The sequence below is a fragment of the Caloenas nicobarica genome, chromosome 23 (genome assembly GCF_036013445.1).
Source record: "Caloenas nicobarica isolate bCalNic1 chromosome 23, bCalNic1.hap1, whole genome shotgun sequence".
Taxonomy (NCBI): Eukaryota; Metazoa; Chordata; class Aves; order Columbiformes; family Columbidae; genus Caloenas; species Caloenas nicobarica.
Genome location: NC_088267.1, coordinates 6,417,405 through 6,437,283, shown reverse-complemented (window position 1 = coordinate 6,437,283; position 19,879 = coordinate 6,417,405). Strand labels below are relative to the sequence as shown.

At 62.5% G+C, this 19,879-nt stretch overlaps 1 protein-coding gene across 1 annotated transcript; it reads left to right on the top strand.

Moving 5' to 3' along the window:
• The first annotated feature begins 1,376 nt into the window (after window positions 1-1,376).
• ASAP3 (ArfGAP with SH3 domain, ankyrin repeat and PH domain 3) lies at window positions 1,377-19,509 on the top strand. Its single transcript, XM_065650345.1, has 26 exons — window positions 1,377-1,546; window positions 5,318-5,390; window positions 6,173-6,318; window positions 8,948-9,022; window positions 9,885-9,934; window positions 10,176-10,302; window positions 11,157-11,242; window positions 11,988-12,063; window positions 12,187-12,273; window positions 12,533-12,642; window positions 12,931-13,000; window positions 13,753-13,840; window positions 14,205-14,253; window positions 14,350-14,537; window positions 14,631-14,764; window positions 15,160-15,254; window positions 15,552-15,732; window positions 16,042-16,130; window positions 16,255-16,370; window positions 16,466-16,533; window positions 16,654-16,761; window positions 16,842-17,088; window positions 17,181-17,427; window positions 17,918-18,062; window positions 18,270-18,392; window positions 18,645-19,509. The coding sequence occupies exons 1-26, from the start codon at window positions 1,421-1,423 to the stop codon at window positions 18,717-18,719; spliced, it is 2,979 nt and encodes a 992-aa protein (XP_065506417.1). The 5' UTR covers window positions 1,377-1,420; the 3' UTR covers window positions 18,720-19,509.
• Window positions 19,510-19,879: the final 370 nt, after the last annotated feature.

Sequence of the window (19,879 nt, the reverse complement as noted above, 5' to 3'; positions counted from 1 at the left end):
CAGGAGGGGATAAAATAAAACTTTGGAGTTGTAAGGGGCTGTTTTCCTCTAACCAGCAAAACACTGGGGTGGTTTGAGAGGAGAGAAGTGTTGGGCTGCTTTTCTCCTGTTCTAAGTGGAAAAAAGCCGGTTTGGGGGCCTTTCAGCTGGCCAGCCTGCTCTGGAGGACCTGGCAGAGAAGGGAGTTGAGATGGAGCTGTGGCTGGAGCAAGGGAAACGGGTCTGACCCGCCGCGGGTCGGTGATTTCCAGCTCAAATCTGACCTGGATGAGCCCCTTGAACCAGGAGCATGGGAAAAGCCCCGGGGCCGGGTCCCTGCAGGTACTGGAGCTGGGACAGGTTTGTGCATCCGGATTTGAGAGCAGGTTTGGAGGCTGCAGAGCAAGACCCTGGTGGGGCCATGCCCATGGAGGGTCCTTTCCCAGGGCGCTGCCCCAGGTCACCCATCCCTGCCAAGTCATCTGGTACCCAGCGTTGTCTGGTGGCACCTGGTGATGGTCGGTGGTAGCTGGTGATGTCTGGTGGTACCTTGCGATGCCCAGTGACACCCAGCGATGATGTCCGGTGGTACCTGGGGTCATGACACGTGCTGCCGTTCCATCGCTTGTCTGGCGGGGCGGAGGAAGAGGAGGAGGAAGAAGGAGAGGGGAGCTCCAGACCAGGTGAGCCGGGTGGGAGGCACAGAGTGCTGCACTCACGGTCCTGTCCCCATCCCCCGTGGGGCTGCGTGTCCCGGAGCCGCTTGCAGGGGTGTCCCCGGGCCGTGTCGCCCCCCGCTCCCGCAGTCCCCAGGCCGGCCAGGAGGTGGCAGGGCCACCCCAGCAAAGGGGCTGTCCCCAGCCCCGCGCCTGGAGGGACCCCGCGGCACCGCGGCGGGGAGCGGGGTGGCTGGGGGGGGTCTCGGCCCTGCCTGCAGGGTTTGGGGGAGGGGGGTTCAAGCCCGGCCCACGCTGCTCTAAGCCTGGGCTGCCCCTATGGCTGTGTGTGTCCCCCAAAGGATGCTCCGGGGGTGCCTGTCTGCTGGGGGAGCTAGTACCCACCGGGAACCCCCAAATTCCTCCTGTTCCCGTCCAGCCTCTTAACCCTGTGTCTACCGCAGCCCTGCCGGGGGAGATGTCGGCGGTGGTGCCGGTGGAGGGGACGGTGTCACCGGGTGGCTTCGCCTTTAACGGGCGGGCGGGCGGGGCCGCCCACGTGACGGCGGCGGGGAGGGAGCGATCGGGCTGGGCGGGCGGGCGGAGAAACTCCCGGTGCGGCGGGACGGGGCGCTCCCGGCGCGGGGCATGGGGCGCTGAGCCGGGCCTGGCCGGCGCTCCGAGCGCGCCCCCCGGTGCTGCCCCGGTGCGCTCCTGGTGCTGCCCCGGTGCGCTCCCGGTGCTGCCCCGGTGCGCCCCCGGCGCGCTCCCGGTGCGGCCGCACGATGCCCGAGCAACTCAGCGTGGCCGAGTTCTTGGCCGTGACCGGCGAGGACCTCAGCTCCCCGGCCGCCGCCGCCTTCGCTTCCAAGATGCAGAAGTGCCGGGGGGCGGTGGGGGCTCTGGAGGAGGTGAGCGGGGCTGGAGGTGGGGTCGGGTTCCGCTCCCCCACCCCGGGGAACACCCACTGCTCTGGGGCAGCGCCTGGCACCCAGAGGTGCTCGTCCAGCGCCCAGTGCCCACCCCGGGGGGTACCTCCCTTCCTTGGGCTACTATTTATTGGGGTCCCCCCCTTCGCCCTGATAGTCCTGGGGGGAGACCGGCCCAGCTTGTGCTGGCTGTCACCCCAAGTGGGTGCTTTGGGACTCTCGGGCCAGGGTGGCCATTTGCATCCTCCAAGCAGCCCCAGCGTAGGCATTTTGGGGACCAAGTTCTGCAGAAATAGGCAAAACTCTTTAACGGTTTTGTCTCCAGCTCCAGGTCCCCCTCGGGTCCAGGGCGTCCCCCCCGGGCAGGGCAGAGCATCAGCCCCACGGCTCTGGCTACTATTGAGTTCCTATGCTGGAGCCAGCCCTAACGCGATGCGGTGTCCCTAGTGGGGGTCCCCCTGTGATTAAAGCCACTGGAGTATTTTTAGCCACCCCCCGAAATCTCTGGCAGTGTTTGTGGGAAGGGTGGAGGTAGTGGGATCCTATCGTCCCCCTTCTCCTGCCTGGAATAAAGGCGGTTTCCAGCTGGTCCCGTGGCTTTTGCCAACTCCTCTTAGCGAAGGAATAGCTTTGAAGGGGAGCCAGGGCTGGGGGGGAGCGGGGGGCCCCAGGTGCTGGGGCTGCCGGGATCCCCTGGGGGGACAGCGGGATGGGCGTCCCCAGGCTGGAAATCTGGGGACCCGCCGTGGAGCATCGTGGTCCCTGCCAGCATGTGCTGGTCACTGCCATGGATCTGCCTCTTGAGGGGGAAGGGGAGGCAGCTCCAGCCAGGAGGAGACAGCAGGAATTTGGTTTGGCTGCTTGGAGAGGCTGTGGTTATGGGGAACGGGGATGGGGGGAGAGGCGTCCCCTGGGAATGACGGGGGTTCTCTGTGGGGTTTGCTTAGGAAAGCTCCAGTGAGCGTGGCTGAGAGCTGGGAGTTGTGACCGATGTTGTGTGTGCCATGGGGGACACAGCGCTGAACCCCCATCCCACCAGCGGCTGCAAGGAACCCTTGGCGGGGGCAAACTGCTGCCGGGTCTTGGCTGTCCCTGTGCTCCAGCGCGAGGGGAGGGGGGAAATCCAACCAAACCCACCCAGCCCCATGCCGCCCTCTGAGCCCCGATGTGACGAGAGCATCAGGCAGAGGAATAACCAGGGGTGGCTTTGGAGAGGGCTGGGGGGGTGGGAGAGACTCTCTGTGACCAAACGGAGCCTTGGGGCGCTCTGTCACCCCCCAGATCCCAGCTGGTGGCTTGGTGAGCAGGAGGGAGTGAAGGTTCCTGGTCTTGCTGCAGCAGCTGCTGGGTGGGAAGGGGTGACGGTGTCCCACCAGGGCCCTGCCTAAGTTGAGGGGGCAGGAGTGATGCGGGTGAGTGGGGCGAGGGCCAGAGGCTGGTGCTCACCATCGAGAAAACATACTGGTGTTGGCTGGAGCTGCTCCGTGCCTCCGTTCCCCTCCTGGGATTAAAGAGGGCTCTCCCATCCCAGGGGTCTCATGTGACTTTGGGGTCCTCAGTGCAGCTGTGGAGGCAGAACTCGGGTCTCTGGAGTGAGCTGGAAGGTCGGATCCAGCCCGTGGTGGTTGGGGCTGGGTGCTGTGTACATGTCACACGGGACTTGGCACCTCTGGGCCTAGGCAGGGTGACATGACAGAGGCTGCTGGCGTGTTCAGTGGCAGAGCTGGCAGCCGGGCTCCCAGCTCACCCCGTCACGATGTATATAACACCATGTCCCTGCCACACGCTGCCCTTTGCACCCAGGGCAGTGCCGCATCCCGCTCCCAGCCCCTGGCACCCCTGGCGGCTCCTTCGCCGGGCGGCACGAGCCAGCAGCGAGGGGGGGGGCAGAAGAATGGCCCCCATTGAGCACCCTGCTGGGGCTGGAAGGGGGGTGGCGGTGGCTGCTGGGGTCCCAGGCTGCCAGCCCGGGTGGCTGCGGTGCGGGTGTGGATCTGTCTCTTTCTCCCTCGTGTTCCTGTCCCCGCTCTGCCGATGTCACCTGCTTCCCCCGACTGGGAGCCCTCATCCCAAGCTGGGCTGGGGGGCGATGGGTGCTCTCGGGTCTTCAGACATCGCTGTGCCCAGCTCCGAGGGCTGTCCCCGTGCAGCCAAGGCCTGTGTCCCCAGCAGCCAGCCCGGTACCGCAGGGATGCAGCGATGCTCGCAGCCTAGGCAGCACCGTGCACTGATTTCCTCTGCGTTTACCACCCCGGTGCTCAGCTCTGCCTATCCCATCCCCACTGGTCAGCTCATGGACCCCTTCCCAAAAGCCCCTGTGAGTGTCCCCAGGTTGTCCCCTGTCCCTGCATTCAGCCTCCTGAGGCCGTGAGCTGGCACCGGGGTGGGTGCCCCGTCCTGGGCGCTCCGAGCAGCTTCTTCTCCCACTAGCGCAGTGATGCGTCCATCGTGCTGCCTCAGTTTCCCCACCAGGTTTGTGAGCCTGGGGTGTCCAGCCCTGGCATCCCCCGCAAGGCAGGGGATGCCTCTGCCCCAGCCTGTGGCTCCGGAGAGTCTGGAGCACCCAGATTTGGTGCAGAGAAAGGGGCATGGGGGCTTTGGGGCACCCCGACATCCTCCCCATTGTAGGTGCATTGCAAGGCCCCTCTGGGCGGGGGGTTTGGCTCCTGCTTCAGCCCCTGGTTCCCTCCCAGCCAGCTCATCCTGGCCAAAGCTCGTCCCCGTCCAACGAGGAGGGCCTGGGAGAGCGGCGCCGGGCCGGGCTGACCCCGCTGTCAGGAAATCGGCCTTGACATCAGCCTGAAAACCTTCAGCAGAGCGCGAGCGAGAGAGAGTGCCTCTTTATTGTAATTCCTCCGCGGTTTCATCCCTCGCCCTTCTTGCCGTTCACGCCCTCTAAATATTTCCAGCCTGTTATCATGCCTCTGGTACCTGCAGCCAAGCCGCCCTTAACCCTTTCCTGATGGCGGGGGCCGGCGTGTGTTCAGCTGTGAGGCTCTGCGGGCGGGTTGGCGTTGGTTTGGCGTTGGGGTTTAGTTTGCCCTCATGCTTGGTGGGGGGCAAATGAGGGTAGGGAGAGCTGGAGCAAGGATGGGGTGACCAGGTTGGGATGGGGAGTGTTCCACATGAACACAAGATGCAGCCGGGAGGGCTGTGGCGAGGTCCATGGTGCTGGGGGCCACAGCCGAGACCCAGCACGAGTTGGGGGGGTTGTGGAAAGCCTCATCCCTGGTTGCAGGATTGATGTGATTTTGCTCTCTATTGGGCGTTGGCAGGAGGTGGGTCCCATTTTTGCCTATGTGCAGCTGGGCACCCTTGCTGTGCCTTGCCCCAAGCCATGGAGACACACGCTGGGGTGATGGGGACAGGCTGGCGTATTCATGCTATGTGACACTTTGTCCCCTTCTCAGTTGAAACAGCCCCTGCTAGAGCCAGGGAGGCATTTTCCGTGGTTGCTGGAAGCGGCTTGGCTCCAAAGAGCCACTCACCCCCTGCTCCCCTCTTGCTCCAACCCGCCTCTCCAGGGCAGCCAGAGCCCTGCCTGGCAGCAAAAACCATGGGGACCACAGAGCTGGCAGGGGACCGGCTGGACACGGCGGCTCCGGTGTCCCCGGGATGCCTCCGGCTCCTCTCGCAGCCGCGGGAGCTTGGCCGCTGCCCCGCACATCTGCATGGCAGAGCAGCTGGGCCGGGGGGAGCGGCGGCCGCTCTTGGCTAATGAGCTGGGTTTGTTTTCTTTCTTTGCTTTCGCAGAGCCTGGATGGGGACCAAGCTGTACTCCAGAGGATCAGGAAATATGTGAAAGCCATTCATGTCTCCGGGCTGAGTGAGTTGGGCTTGGAGCACTGATGGGCATCCCTGGGCTGGCAGGGTCTGTGATGGTGCCATAGAACAGTTTGGGTTGGACCTTCCCAGCCCCGCAGTGCCCCCCCTGCCATGAGCAGGGACATCTGCACCAGCTCAGGCTGCTCAGAGCCCCGTCCAGCCTGGCCTGGGATGTCTCCAGGGATGGTTCAGCCACCACCTCTCTGGGCAACCTGGGCCAGGCTCTCACCACCCTCAGGGACAACAATTTCTTCCTCATGTCCGGCCTGAATCTCCCTCCTTTAGTTTGAACCATCACCCCTTGTCCTGTCACAACAGGCCCTGCTCAAAAGTCTGTCCCCGTCTTTCTTATGGGCCCCTTTTAAGTCCAGAAAGGCTGCAATAGGGTCTCCCCAGAGCTTCTCTTCTCCAGCTGAACACCCCAACTCTCCTCCACCCCCGTCCTCCACCAACCCTGGTCACATCTGTTCATGGGGTGATGCATCTGTCCATTGGGTGATGCATCTGTCCATTGGGTGGCCATGGGTGCTGGCAATATGATAGGGTGCCAAAAACCAGCTTAAAAAAGGATTAAAAGGGAAATTAAGAACGTTCAGGAGGCAGTTTAGGGCACAGCGCTGTGGTGACAGAATGTCACGGACAGGATCTGCAGCAGGATCAGCCCAGCTCTGCTACAGAGGGATGGGGAGCTGGCTGCTGGTGGCACCTTATGATGTGGCCATCTCCCAGGGGTGGGGTGCTGCAGGGTCACCCCATGTCCCTCACCGGTGTCTCCCTGTGCAGCCCATGTGGAGAACGAGGAACAGTACAGCGAAGCCCTGGAGAACTTTGGCAACAACCACCTCTCCCAGAACAACCACGAGCTCTCCACCGGCTTCCTCAACCTGGCTGTCTTCACCCGCGAGGTCACCGCGCTCTTCAAGAACCTGGTGAGCTGCTCCCCTGGCACGCTGCTGGCATCGGCGGGAGGCTTTAACCACTTGGGAGGCAGGACATGGGGTTCACGGCGTCTCCAGTGCAACCTCGGGCTGTTCTCTGCAGCCAAGCTGGGAAAATCTCCAGGATCCATCTGGATTTGGAAAAACACCCCGTGCAGCGCCCCTCCTCCCAGTTTAGCTGCCCTTCGCCACCACCAGCAACCCCCGGCACCCACCCCGGGCTCGGGAACATGCTCCTGGTGCGCCAAACCACCCGCTCCCCCCGTGCTGGATTTACAGCTCATTCCCAGCTCCACCAGAGCTGCTGATGCTGGGACTTGCCAGGCGGTTGGGGCTGCTATTTGCTTTTTTTCTCCTTTCTTTCTTCTTTTTTTTTTTTTTTTTTTAAATTTTATTTTCCTTCCCCGTTTCACATCAATTGCATCTCTGATCTCGCTTGCCAAGAAGTAAATCAAAGCCACGCCGAGCTGCGCGGCAGGGCCTGGGGGAGCTGTGGCTGCACGGGGAACAGGGGAGCAGGCAGGGAGGGGAGCAGGCGGGGGAGCAGGCAGGGAGGAGAGCAGGCAGGGAGCAGGCAGAGAGCAGGCAGGCAGGGGAGCAGGGAGGGGAGCAGGCAGGGAGGGGAGCAGGCAGGGAGCAGGCGGGGGAGCAGGCGGGGGAGCAGGCGGGGAGCAGGCAGGGAGCAGGCAGGGAGGAGAGCAGGCAGGGAGCAGGCAGGCAGGGGAGCAGGGAGGGGAGCAGGCAGGGAGGGGAGCAGGCAGGGAGCAGGCAGGGAGCAGGCAGGGAGGGGAGCAGGCAGGGAGCAGGCCGGGGAGCAGGCAGGGGAGCAGGGAGGGGAGCAGGCGGGGGAGCAGGGAGGGAGCAGGCAGGGAGGGGAGCAGGCGGGGGAGCAGGCAGGGAGGGGAGCAGGCAGGGGGGGGAGCAGGCAGGGAGGGGAGCAGGCGGGGGAGCAGGCAGGGGAGCAGGCAGGGAGCAGGCAGGGGAGCAGGCAGGGAGGGGAGCAGGCGGGGGAGCAGGCGGGGGAGCAGGTGGGGGAGCAGGCAGGGGAGCAGGCAGGGGAGCAGGCAGGGAGGGGAGCAGGCAGGGAGCAGGTGGGGGAGCAGGCAGGGAGCAGGCAGGCAGGGGAGCAGGCAGGGGAGCAGGCGGGGAGCAGGCAGGGGAGCAGGCAGGGAGCAGGCAGGCAGGGAGCAGGCAGGCGGGGAGCAGGCAGGGGAGCAGGCAGGGAGCAGGCGGGGAGGGGAGCAGGCAGGGAGCAGGCAGGGAGCAGGCAGGCAGGGGAGCAGGCAGGGGAGCAGGCAGGGAGGGGAGCAGGCGGGGGAGCAGGCAGGGGAGCAGGCAGGCAGGGAGCAGGCAGGGGAGCAGGCAGGGAGGGGAGCAGGCGGGGGAGCAGGCAGGGGAGCAGGCAGGGGAGCAGGCAGGGAGCAGGCAGGGAGCAGGCAGAGAGGGGAGCAGGCAGGGAGCAGGCAGGGAGCAGGCAGGGAGCAGGCAGAGAGGGGAGCAGGCAGGGAGCAGGTGGGGGAGCAGAGGCTGAGCTGGCAGCATCGTCCCCCCCACAGAACAGCTCCGGTGCAGAAGTCGGTTCCTGGTGGGATTTTGGTCTGTGCACGCCCAGCAGCAAAGCCTTGGTGGTCCCATGTCACTGCTCCCCTCTCCAGTCCCTTTCGCCACCCCCCAAAAGGGTGGGTTTTGCTCTGCTTGAGGAGATTTATTTCGACAGCCCTTCCCCCAGCAAGAATTTCAGATTTCAGCATCTTCCACTCCCAGTTACCCCAGTCTGGGCCTCCCCACTCTTCCCCGTCCCGGCTGTCCCCTCCCCACTGTCCCCTCGTGCTCATGGGGGGCTCTACGGAACGTCCCAGCAGAGGAGTCGGACTGGTTCCTGGGTACCCCCGCACCGTGGGAGCAGCCATGGCCCCCGCCGTGGCCCCCTGCTCCCCCCAGAGCGGGGTTACGTACTGCGACCCCCAGCCAGATCCAAAAAGCCAGGTTTTCCCTCCCCAAGGCCCCCCGCAGCTGTGGGAAGTGGGGTGCCCTGTCACCCCGGCACTGTCAGAATGGGGGTGCCCCGTTCCGCCTCATGTGGGGCTGGTCCTGCACCCCTGAGCTGGGTTTGTCCCGGTGACCAAAACCCTTGGGAGCCTTTGAAAGAAATCTGGGTGTGGAGGGTGGTCCCGTCTGGGTGCTGGAGCTGCTCTGACGGCACTGAAATGGGGTCCCAGCAAAAGGGGGACATTTTGAGACACCCCTTGGGGTGTGGTGCGGCGCCTTGCATCGCTGTGGAGGGGCTGGTGGCGTTGATGGGGGACGGGGACAGGGCGGCGATCGAGGGGGGACAGGGACAGAGCGGCAATGGGGAGGAACAGCTTTTGTTTTGGCAGCGGCGGCGCCGATGCGGTTTGTGGGAAGGGCCCCGCGTCAGACATCTTGCAGCCAGCTCCGACAGGCCCCGGCCTGCCCCAGCCTGAGCCTGAGCCGGCCCGCTCCTGCCTCCTTAACCCTTCACGGGGCGGCCATGGGGCTGGGGGGGACGCCGGCACCGCGAGGGACGTGAGGCTCCGGCTCCTCGACCTGCCCTGAGGTGGGGAGTCCCGTGGGGTGACGCCATCTCTGCCCTTGGCAGGTGCAGAACCTGAACAACATTGTCTCCTTCCCCCTGGACAGCCTGCTGAAGGGACAGCTGAGGGATGGCCGCCTGGTGAGTCCCCTCCGGCACTGTCCCCAGGGCTCTGAGGCTGCAGGTCTCACTGTCCCCAAGGCTCCAGGTGACATTTCCCCCAGGGCTCTGAAGCTCCAGGTCACACTGTCCCTGGGGCTCCAGGTGACATTTCCCCCAGGGCTCTGAAGCTCCAGGTCACACTGTCCCCAGGGCTCTGAGGCTCCAGGTCACACTGTCCCTGGGGCTCCAGCTGACATTGTCCCCAGGGCTCTGAGGCTCCAGGTCACACTGTCCCCAAGGCTCCAGGTGACATTTCCCCCAGGGCTCTGAAGCTCCAGGTCACACTGTCCCCAGGGCTCTGAGGCTCCAGGTCACACTGTCCTCAAGGCTCCAGGTCACACTGTCCCTGGGGCTCCAGGTGACATTTCCCCCAGGGCTCTGAGGCTGCAGGTCACACCATTTCTGGGTCTCCAACACTGCGGGTCACACTGTCCCAAGGGCTCCAGGTCACGCTGTCCCTGGGGCTCCAGGTGACATTGTCCCCAGGGCTCTGAGGCTGCAGGTCACACCATTTCTGGGTCTCCAACACTGCGGGTCACACTGTCCCAAGGGCTCCAGGTCACGCTGTCCCTGGGGCTCCAACGTCACCCATGTGGGGACATTCTGCAGTGAGCCCCCTGTGATGGGCTCAGGAGAAGGAAGGAGCGAGTCCCCAGGGCTGGATGGAGCTTGGGGGCAGCAGCACGGGCTGGGGGTGACAGGAGCGAGGGTGAAGACCTGGTGGGGACATTGCTTGTCATCAGAGTGCAGCGATACAGAACAAAGCCCTCGGTCCCTTTGGTGCCACCGCGTCCTTTCGCCTTCCCTGACAGCTGCTGTCTCCTCTGTCCTTTTGCTGCAGGACTCTAAGAAGCAGATTGAAAAGGCCTGGAAGGATTATGAGACCAAAGTGTAAGGAACCTGTTGCCACCGGCAAAATCCACCTAATCCTGCGCTACACAATGGTGTTTTGTCCCCGGGCTGCACCTGGGCACCAGTTGATGCCACTTTGCCATGGGGTGGGCTTGGGTTCAGCCTTCCCAGCTACAGGGACTGGAGATGTTTCTCCCCATCCCGTCCCCACCATCGCCCATCCCATGGGACACCCCTCGGAGCAGGGCTGTCCCCAACCTGCCACTGTCCCGTCCTGCAGGGGGAAGATGGAGAAGGAGAAGGAGCGAACTCGCTTGGCAGGGGTCACCCCGGCCGAGCCGTCAGCGGTGGAGGTGGCCGAGGACACGCAGAAGGAGCGACGGCTCTTCCAGCTCCACATGTGCGAGGTAGGAACTGTGCTGGGGGGGAGACGGGAACAATTCGGCACTGGGGGGACACAGGGGACTGCTCGGAGCTTGTCCCCATCCCCACCACCAAAGCAGCCCTGCGTGGGTGTGCTGCGGGACCCTCGGCTGTCCCCATCCCATCGTGTCCCCACATGGCTCCATCCCGCCGTGGTGCTCCCCCAGCATGGAAAACCCCTGGAACTGGGGGCTGCCTTCTCCCGCATCGCCTCCCGCTCAGAAGCAGCTGCGGTGGGCTGGAGAGGAGCTCTTGGGGGAAAATCTTTTCCCCTTCTTTGTTTTGCTCGGGGTGGTTGAGGCTCCATGTCTTTTCTGCCTGGGTTTGATGTATGGAGCTGAAATTCCTCATCCCATGGGACACCTCGCGAGGACTGCAGACCTCCGGGACTGATGTGCCGCAGGCATTCGCTGCTTGAAATCAGATTTTTTTAGGAGCAAAGGAGTCATATCTCAAAAAACATTTGAGCTATTTTGCTTTTATTTTTTTTTTTTTCTTTGCGAGCTGCCTTCGGTTTTGGTTAGTTATTAACTCCAGAAGTAATGAGCAGCGGGAGAAGCATGCTGGGCTGGAAACCCCGGGGACCTGCCTCAGTCCTTGAACTTCTCAGGGCTTGGAGGACTTCCAGAGCCAGGTTTTCTGAGGGTGGTCCCCAGCGAGCTGCCGTCAAATCCCAACTTTGTGACTCGACTTTCTTGAAACCTGGCCAGTGCTTCAACCCTCCTCCCCATGCCGGGAAGGGAGGCGAGGGCTGGCCAAGGCTTTTGCTTTTTCCTCTGGGATATTTTCAGCTGGTCCTTGTCTCCATCACCTCACTGAATGTCTTCTCCTCCCCCAGTACCTGCTAAAAGCCAGCGAGTCGCAGATGAAGCAGGGACCAGATTTCCTCCAGAGCCTCATCAAGTTCTTCCATGCTCAGCACAAGTAGGTGCCACCCGGGTCAAGGTGCTTCATCCCCAGGGTCGGTTGTCACCCCTGGGAGGTCCCTTGAGGGTCTGGGGACACCTTGTCCCATCCCAGCTCCATCCAGCTGTTGGTGAACATGCTGGGCAGAGTCTGTCGCTCTCTGGTTGTATCCGAGGGGTTGAAACGTGCTCTGTTGGCTGGAGGAGCTGTAAACGTGTCCATGGGGGCTGGCTCGGGATAGATCCGATGATTTGGTTTCTGGATGGATTTCCAGGGATGAGTTCAGCCGAGCGGCTCCACCATTAGCCACAGGGCTCGTAATGAGGGCGTTAGGAGCGAGGTTTGATGTCCCCTCGCCTTTCTCCTTGCGCCCTGAGGCTGGAGTTGCAGCGTATGAGTGTCATGTCAGCTCCTCCAGCTCTCGAGTGGGGAAACTGAGGCAGAAAGGGAGCAGTCGCGTTGGCCAAGAGCATGACCTTGACTGGGGCTGTGACCCAGAGACCCCCAGGAGGGCTGGTCCCCGGTGAGATGAGCTTGAGTCGAACAAGAAGCCAATCATGCATCCCAAACACCCCAAATATTTGGGGTGTCCAGGCCCCATGGGCTGGACTTTGGTGGAGTCTCTCCAGGGGAACCACAAAGCAAGAGCAGCTACCCAGGGGGGTTGCTATAGTCTCCTGCCACGTTTTCTCTAAAAACCCCCTTTTTCTTTTCCTCTGCATCCTGCCTATCTGCATCTTAATCACATGAAATAAATGTCCAGTTTCTTCCAAGACGGCTGGAAGGCTGCCCAGAACCTCTACCCCTTCATTGAGAAGCTCGCTGTGTCCCTCCACGCGGTAAGTCTGCCATCCAGTGTCACTCAGACGTGTCCCCCGAGATGCCACCCCGTGTTGCTGGTGCCATCCGCTGAGAACACCCGCGTTCAGCGCAGCAGTGAGAGCAGCTGCCTCCCTCTGCAGCTCCACCAGGTGCAGGAGGAGGAGGTGAAGCAGCTCACGCAGACCCGCGATTCCCTCCGCAGCATCCTGCAGCTGGAGAGCAAGGAGGTGAGAGCCTGGGGTGGATGCCGCAGGGTTGGCTTTGGGGATGGGGGAGCTGGGGACCAAAGAGGGCATTTGTGGGAGCAGAGGAGACCTGGGAGATGCTCAGAGGGCATTTGGGGTCTCTGGCATCCCAATGGACACTGTACCCACGTAAGGACGAGGTCACCTGGGGACAGCAGCCACCTCTGCACCTCTCACTTTGCTTTTAAAATTTTTTTGTTGTTGTTTTTAATTTTTTTTTCCCCTCCCCTGGTGAGCTCAGGAAAACCTGAGCAGGAAGAACTCTGGCAGCGGCTACAGCATCCACCAGCACCAAGGGAACAAACAATACGGGACGGAGAAGTCGGGATTTCTGTACAAGAAGAGCGATGGGTGAGGATGGGTGTTACTTGCCCAGAGAGCTCATGGCTCTGTCCTGATGTTGTCTTGAGCACCAGGCTCATGGGAGGGCCCAGAGCTGGGACATCCTGAGGTGGAACTGTGTGGGTGAGATTTTTGGTTGCTCTTAGATGGGTCTTTGGGTGCAATTGGTCCCACCTGGTCTTGAGCATCCATCAAGGCTTGGAGAATAGGATTTTTCCCCAAGCTGGAGGAGACCTGAGAGCTGGTGGTCGGGAGCTGCAGCACTTCCTCACTCCTCCCCCTCTTCCTCCTCCTCAGGATCCGCAAAGTGTGGCAGAAGAGGAAATGTGGCGTGAAGTATGGCTATCTGACCATCTCTCATAGCACGGTGAGGAGCAGTGGGGGCTCCAGCCCCAATCTTCAGTGTTCATAGAACCTTTAAGTGTTCATAGAATCACAGAATCGTTTTGGTTTGAAAAGCCTCTCAAGCTCAGAGTCCAACCGTTCCCCCACCCCTGGCACTGCCCCATGTCCTGAGAACCTCATCTCCGTCTGTCCAGCCCCTCCAGGGATGGTGACTCCAGCACTGCCCTGGGCAGCCTGTTCCAATGCCCCACAGCCCTTTGTGGGAAGAAATTCTTCCCAATTTCCAATCTAAACCTCCCCTGGTGCAACTTGAGGCCATTTCAGGTGTTGGATTTCAGGTTTAATTTTGTTCAAACTTATCACAAATCTGCCTGGCTTAAAACTCAGTACGAGCCAGGACTGGATGTACTGAGTGACATCGCCATGTTTGATAAGTGTCAGTGGGTGGGGATGGTGGGTTTGACCAGGGCAGCGAGTTGGGTGTTGAGGTTCCAGACAAGACCAAAGGGGCTGGGATGGGATTGGGTGGGGGTGCTGCCCCCTGGTGGCGGAGGCTGCAAACTGCAGCAGGGACAGAGGACATGGGGACAGAGGGTGGGTCTCGGGGACCTCTCCGAGCCCTGTTCTCCTGCAAAGGCTCAGAGAGGATCCTGCTTGCCTGGTTATCCCAAGACGGCCATCTGGGGATGGCTGTTGTTCCACTGGCGTGGCCATTGAAGCCATGTGCTGGGTGACCCTGGTCCTTTAACCTCCCTCCGTCCCCCTACCCTGCAGATCAACCGTCCCCCTGTCAAGCTGAACCTCCTCACCTGCCAAGTGCGACCTCACGCTGAGGAGAAGAAATGCTTCGACCTGGTGACACGTGAGTGCCCGGGACATGGTGCCAGGGTTGGGGTTGGGAGTGTGTGACCCGGAGGTGGCCGGACTGGGGATGGGAACTCCCTTTTTGGAGGAGAACATACTGGGCAAGTTTTCTCAGCAGCCCTGCCATGGCTCCTGGGCACCCTCCGCCCTTTCAGTCTAGCTCTGGGTGTCTCCCCGGCTGCATTTGCAGAGGAAGGACCAACCTCTCCAAGGAGATCTAGCAAAAAAAGGTCACAAACGTGGCTGGGGTGATGGAAGAGTGACGTGCAATGACTGAATTTTAGTTTAAAGTAGTTTCAGCTTCTTCCTGCTGTCCTGCTCATCCCCAAATCACCTTCTCCCCCGTCTCCCCATCCCTGCAGACAACAGGACATATCACTTCCAAGCGGAGGACGAGCAGGAGTGCGTTGTGTGAGTGTCACAGCCTGTCCCCACACCTGCTGGTCCTGGATCTTCCTCCTCTTCCTCCTCCTCCTTGTCTTCCTGATGGGGTTTTCTCCTGCGCAGGTGGGTCTCGGTGCTGCAGAACAGCAAGGACGAAGCCCTCAGCAACGCCTTCAAGGGGGAGCCCAACGGCGGCGGGGGGGCGGCGGGTGGTGGGGCAGACGGCGGTGTGCAGGACCTGACCAGGCTGGTCATCGGCGAGGTGAAGAACATGCCAGGAAACAAGCAGTGTTGTGACTGCGGGGCCCCGGGTAGGTCAGGCCTGGGGGTGTTTCCCCTCCCTGGAGGGGAGTTGCAGCATCCTGGGGGGATGGAGGAGATGCTGAGCCCTCCCCCTTGTGTAGATCCCACCTGGCTTTCCACCAACCTGGGCATCCTGACGTGCATCGAGTGCTCCGGCATCCATCGGGAGCTGGGCGTACATTATTCCCGCATCCAGTCCCTCACCCTGGATGTCCTCAGCACCTCCGAGCTGCTGGTAAAGCTGCTTCCCCGATCCCCTGACGCCCCCCCTGCCACCAGAATCACTCTCTGCAGCTCCCAAATCTCCCGGGATGCAGAGTTCATCCCTCCTCCTCCATCCTGGCTCTGCCCAGTTCACTCCAAATTTGTCTCAGTTTCCCCAGGAGCAATTTGCAACCCCCAGCTGGTCTGGGCAAGTTGGAGGGGGCTGTGCAAAGCCACTTGTGAAGCGGGGGGGACGCTGGCATCTCCCTTTTAAAACAGACCTCCCCTGCATGAAAGAGCATCGTCCCCAGGGGAGATGCTGCTCTGCGAAGGTCCTGGGTGGATCCCTCTGCCTCGGGGATGGGATTGGGTGGGGTGAGCCTGACTGGGGGGGCTTGTCTCCTCCCTGGCCCTCTGTCTCTATAGCTGGCCGTCAGCGTGGGGAACAGCCGCTTCAACGAGATCATGGAGGCCACGCTGCCCATGCCGGACTGTCCCAAGCCCTCAGCCAGCAGCAATATGTGAGTCGGGCTCGGGGTGGTCTGGGAGGAGGAGAACTGGAGCAGGAGGTGTTCACGGTGCACGGTCCATCCTTGTCCTCATGCCACTGCTTGTCGGTTCTGAGACAGCCTGGGGATGGGAGAGGGGGGTATCCTGGTGTCATCACCTGGATTTTGTTGGGGATCTGCACCTTCTTTGGAGGTTTCTCCCCCATCCTGAGACTTTAGCAGGAGGCAGGAGCCTCCAGCTGTGGTGGGGATGGCAGGTGTACAGTCCCCATGTCCGTCCAAGTTGATGCCACATTGTCCTTCCCACAGGGCTGCCCGGAAGGAATACATCATGGCCAAGTACATGGAGCGACGCTACGTGCAGAAAAGCAGCCGTGATGACCCCCACTGCCTCTGGGATGCCATTCGCACCCGCGACCTCCTGGCCCTGCTCCAGGCCTTCGCCGAAGGCCACGATCTGGCCAAGCCCTTGGCCAGCCCCGAGGGCCAGGTGAGCCCCACGTCACCGTGGCCACCCCCTCCCTCTGCCCGGCACGGAACGGGATTGTCCCCCTCTGGGTGCCCAGGCTCAGCGTTTTCCTGGCCTTTGTGTGGAGATGTGCCCTCGGGGACATGAGCATCCTCAGGTCCAGCTCTCTTCTTCCCACCCTCTCGGGGGACATGAGCATCCTTAGATCCAACTCTCCTCCCACCTCTATCTCAGGGGACATGAGCATCATGTCCAGTCCTCTTCTTGCTTCCATCCTGGGGGAGATGAAGCATCTTTGTGTCCAGCTCTCCCCTGCCTTTCATCCTGCAGCAGGAGCCGAGCGAGCTGGCGCTGCACATGGCCGTGCGCCACGCCGACAGATTGTCCCTTCCTCTGGTGGACTTCATCATCCAGAACGGGTGCGTCCCCAGCTGCCCGCGGTGTCCCTTGCCTCGTCCCCAGAAGCAGGAGGGTTCACGAGCACAGGGAACCGATGCTCATCTGCTCTTGAACCTTGAATTTCTCGCTGGTGGCTTTGCCCAGGGGGATGCTGGACCGGGTGACGCAGGACGGGAACACAGCTCTGCACTATGCTGCGCTCTACAACCAGCCCAACTGCCTCAAGCTGCTCCTGAAGGGCAAAGCCACTGTCACCACGGGTATGTGGCTGGGACGGGGGGATTTTGGGGCTCCTGAGTAGGTGCGGAGTAGTGAGGACATGACCCAGATCTGGCTCCTTTTGTCCCTCATGCAGTGAACGCGGCAGGCGAGACGGCTCTGGACGTGGCCAGGAGACTGAAGCACAGCGAGTGTGAGGAGCTGGTAGGTGGGATGAGGGAGGGGGGAGATGCTCAGGCTGGGGAGAGGGCTGATGCGCCGGGGGGGGCTACTGGGACCTGTCCCAATCCTGCTGAGACCCCCCTGACCTGCCCCGTCCGGCAGCTGGAGCAGGCGCAGGCGGGGAGGCTCCCCCCGCAGATCCACATCGACTATGACTGGGAGCCCCCCCAGGAGTTCCCATATGACAGCGAGGATGAGCTGGAGGAGAAGGTACCCGTGGAGGGGGCACAGACCCTGCTGGGGGATCTGGTGGCGGTGGGACAGCCCTGGAGCCAGGTGTCTGTCCCCAGGTGAGCCCCCTCCAGCGCTCCTTCAAAGGGACGTCCCCGCTGGCCGCCAGCCCCCCCCCAGCCTGTCCCCAGACCCGCTGGAGCTGCATGGGGGGGATGGACATCACCAACAAGACCTACGAGAGCATCCTGGTGGCCTCACGGCCCCCGCCCCGCCGGGCCCACAGCGAGGAGATCCCCCCCCCGCTGCCCCTCAAGAACCCCACGCGGGGCAGCTCCCGCCCCAAACCTGCCCACAGCCCCCCCGGTGAGTCTTGCGGTGGGGGAGGTCACCCTTGGTGGGGCTGTCCCTTCACCCGGACGTCACGTTTGTTGTCCCCATCATGTGTCTCCCCCCAGAGCACCCCGAGCTCCCCCGGCAGGTGTCAGAGCCCCATTTCCCAGGGCTGGGGGAGGCTCCGGCACCGCGCAGCCCCCCCTCCGCCGACGGCACCCGCAGCCCCCCCGAGAGCCGCCGGGCAGCGTATTGGGAGACCCGCTCGGAGACAGAGAGCAGCAGCACCCGGCGGGGGCCGGAGCTGAATGCCTCCCCAGGGCAGCCCCCGCCGGGCAGCACGGCCCCCGACATACCCCCCGTCAAGTTTGGGTAGGGACCCCCCCTTTCAGCCTTGGGTTGGGGGGGTCATTGCATGGTGTTGGTGGGTTGGCTTCGACCCCTGCTGGGTCACCCCTAGGTGTGGGGGACCCCAAATTGTCCCTGGGGGCGTGTGGAGCAAAGGGTGCTCCACCCTGACTTTGGAGTCCCCAAGGGAGTTGGTGCTGGCCCTGGGGTGTGGGAGGGGACAAGGGCCATCGCAGCGGTGCTGGGTTGTCATTGGAGAAGGTGACACGGATTATTTGGAGATGACACCAAGACCATGATGCCCTGCAAAGATATTTTTTCCCTCTTTTTGGAAACTGGGCTTGTTTGAGGGAGGGTGGGTGCTAGAACCCTTCTCCATCGTCATCCAGGGTGCTGTGGGTGGGACCCTTGGGTGCCATCGGGGAGCCCTGACCCTACTGAGACTCTGTGGGGAGGAGGACAGGGGGGAAGGCATCAGCAGGGGGGGTGACACTGTCCCTGCTGTCCCCTGCAGCTCGGAGAGCACCCGCTCGTACCGGCGCATCAGCAGTGCAGTGGGCAAAGCTGGGTCGGCCGTGTCCCCCCAGAGCCCCGGCGGCCCTGAGGACCCTGCTCTGAGCAAGGTCCCCCCCGTGCCCATGCCCAGGAGATTTGCTCCGGTAGGTGCCACCGCTTGGAGGGGTCTCAGAGGGGCTGCGATGGGGTGGCGGGGGTCTGCATCCCCCAGCATCCCAGCTCCCGTTATCCCAGGGTGGCAGATAGAGGGATCAAGGGTGTCACATCCCTGCACCCTCCCTTGGGGCTCGCCTTGGGTGGGGGTTTGTCATCGTTTGTCACCTTGGGGGGGTCTGCCCGCCCCTTTTCAGGCCAAGGGGAGGCAGAAGCGGGTGAAGGCGGTGGCCGACTGCAAGGGGGACAAGGCGCGGGAGCTGACCTTCTCCAAGGGGGAGGTGATCGTGGTGACGCGGGAGGAGGACGAGCAGAGCTGGGTGAGTGGCAGTGGGACACCGACAGATGCTGGGGTCCCTACCCTGCTCCCTTTCCCCGCCCAGTTCTCTTCCCGAAGGGGCTGGGTGTTTCTGGGGGGCATGGACGGGTGTCCCCTGCCCCATCTGTGCCTGACATGTCACCGTGGCTTTGCCTCTGTAAGTCCCTTTGGGAATTGGGACGTCAGCCCCAAAGCTTCTCCCCTGCCCAAAATGGGACTCCTGCCCCCCTGATCCCCCATTCTGCACCCCCAGGTCGGCTTCATCGAGGGTGACGGCTCCCGCACCGGTGTGTTCCCAGCCAGCTTCGTCCACCTCTTGCAAGACTGATGGGGTGGCGGTGTCCCCTCTTGTCCCCGTCCCCTTGGCCGGGACCCGAGGCAGCTCCCTGTCATTCGTGAGGGACACACACCAGGGACCCCAGCGTGGGACCGTGCAGCTCAGCTGGACGCTGCCCTCCGGGGGGCTCAGAGACCCCCCCCATGGGGAGGACTGTCCATGGACGGAAGGGGTGCTGCCCCCCCGTGGGTACAGCAGAGAACGGACACACTCATTACAGTGCTGGGCTGAGATTTCTGTGCTGGCCCCCAGTGTCCCCTGTTCCTGTCCCCTCTGTGGGCTCTGCCCATCCCTGGGGCTTTCTCCTCCCTTGGGGACTGGGGGGGCTCTGTTTGGTGTCCCCCACCCTCCTGTGCTGGGGTGCCATGGCCCCCACTGCAGCCTGGGGGGAGTGGGGAGCAGCTGTGTACCCCCCACTTCCTCCTGTACCCCAACTGTGAAGCATTTGGGATGGGCAGGGATGAGGAAAGGGCTTTCGGTGACCTCATCTCGGGGGGGCTCAGGGATGCTTCAACGCCCCCCCAAAACTGGGAGCAAAATGCCATTCCCTGATTTAGGGGGGGTTCAGGTGACCCCGCAGAACCCGTGTCCCTCGCCTGGGGTGGGTGCTGGATCACTGCCCCAGCCCTGGGGGGCTCCCTGGGGGAGAATTTTGCAGCTTTTTCTGGGACCAATGTCACCCCGTGCTGGCATCCCTGGGGAGCCACTTGCCCCCATGTCCCCGCGCCCCCATTTGCCTTCTCCCCTTTCTTGTTTGTGCGTCAAATGTTTCATCTCAAAAACCAGCCTTTTTTAAAAAAAAATTTTTAAAATGTTTTCTGTCTCTGGTTTCTAATAAATCCATCATTTTTGTAAGTGCCTGGGTGCATGGGGGGGCACAGGCCCTGTCCCAGGTGATGCTGGTGACATGTCCCAGAGTCTTTGGGTCACCAGTGTCCCCGTGACCTCCCGGTGCCCATCGGGGCTGTGACCCTGAGCTTTGGGGGTGGTGTGTGTGTGTGAGCACTGTTCGGGGGGCTGTGTGTGGTGGGTGTCATGGAGCTCTGCCTTTCCTGTGCTCCCCAGCCCTTGCCGGGGGCTCAACAGAGCGACAGCCGGTGCAGCCGTAGCACCCGCCGGGCGTCACAGGTTGCGGGAGGTGTTGTTGTGTC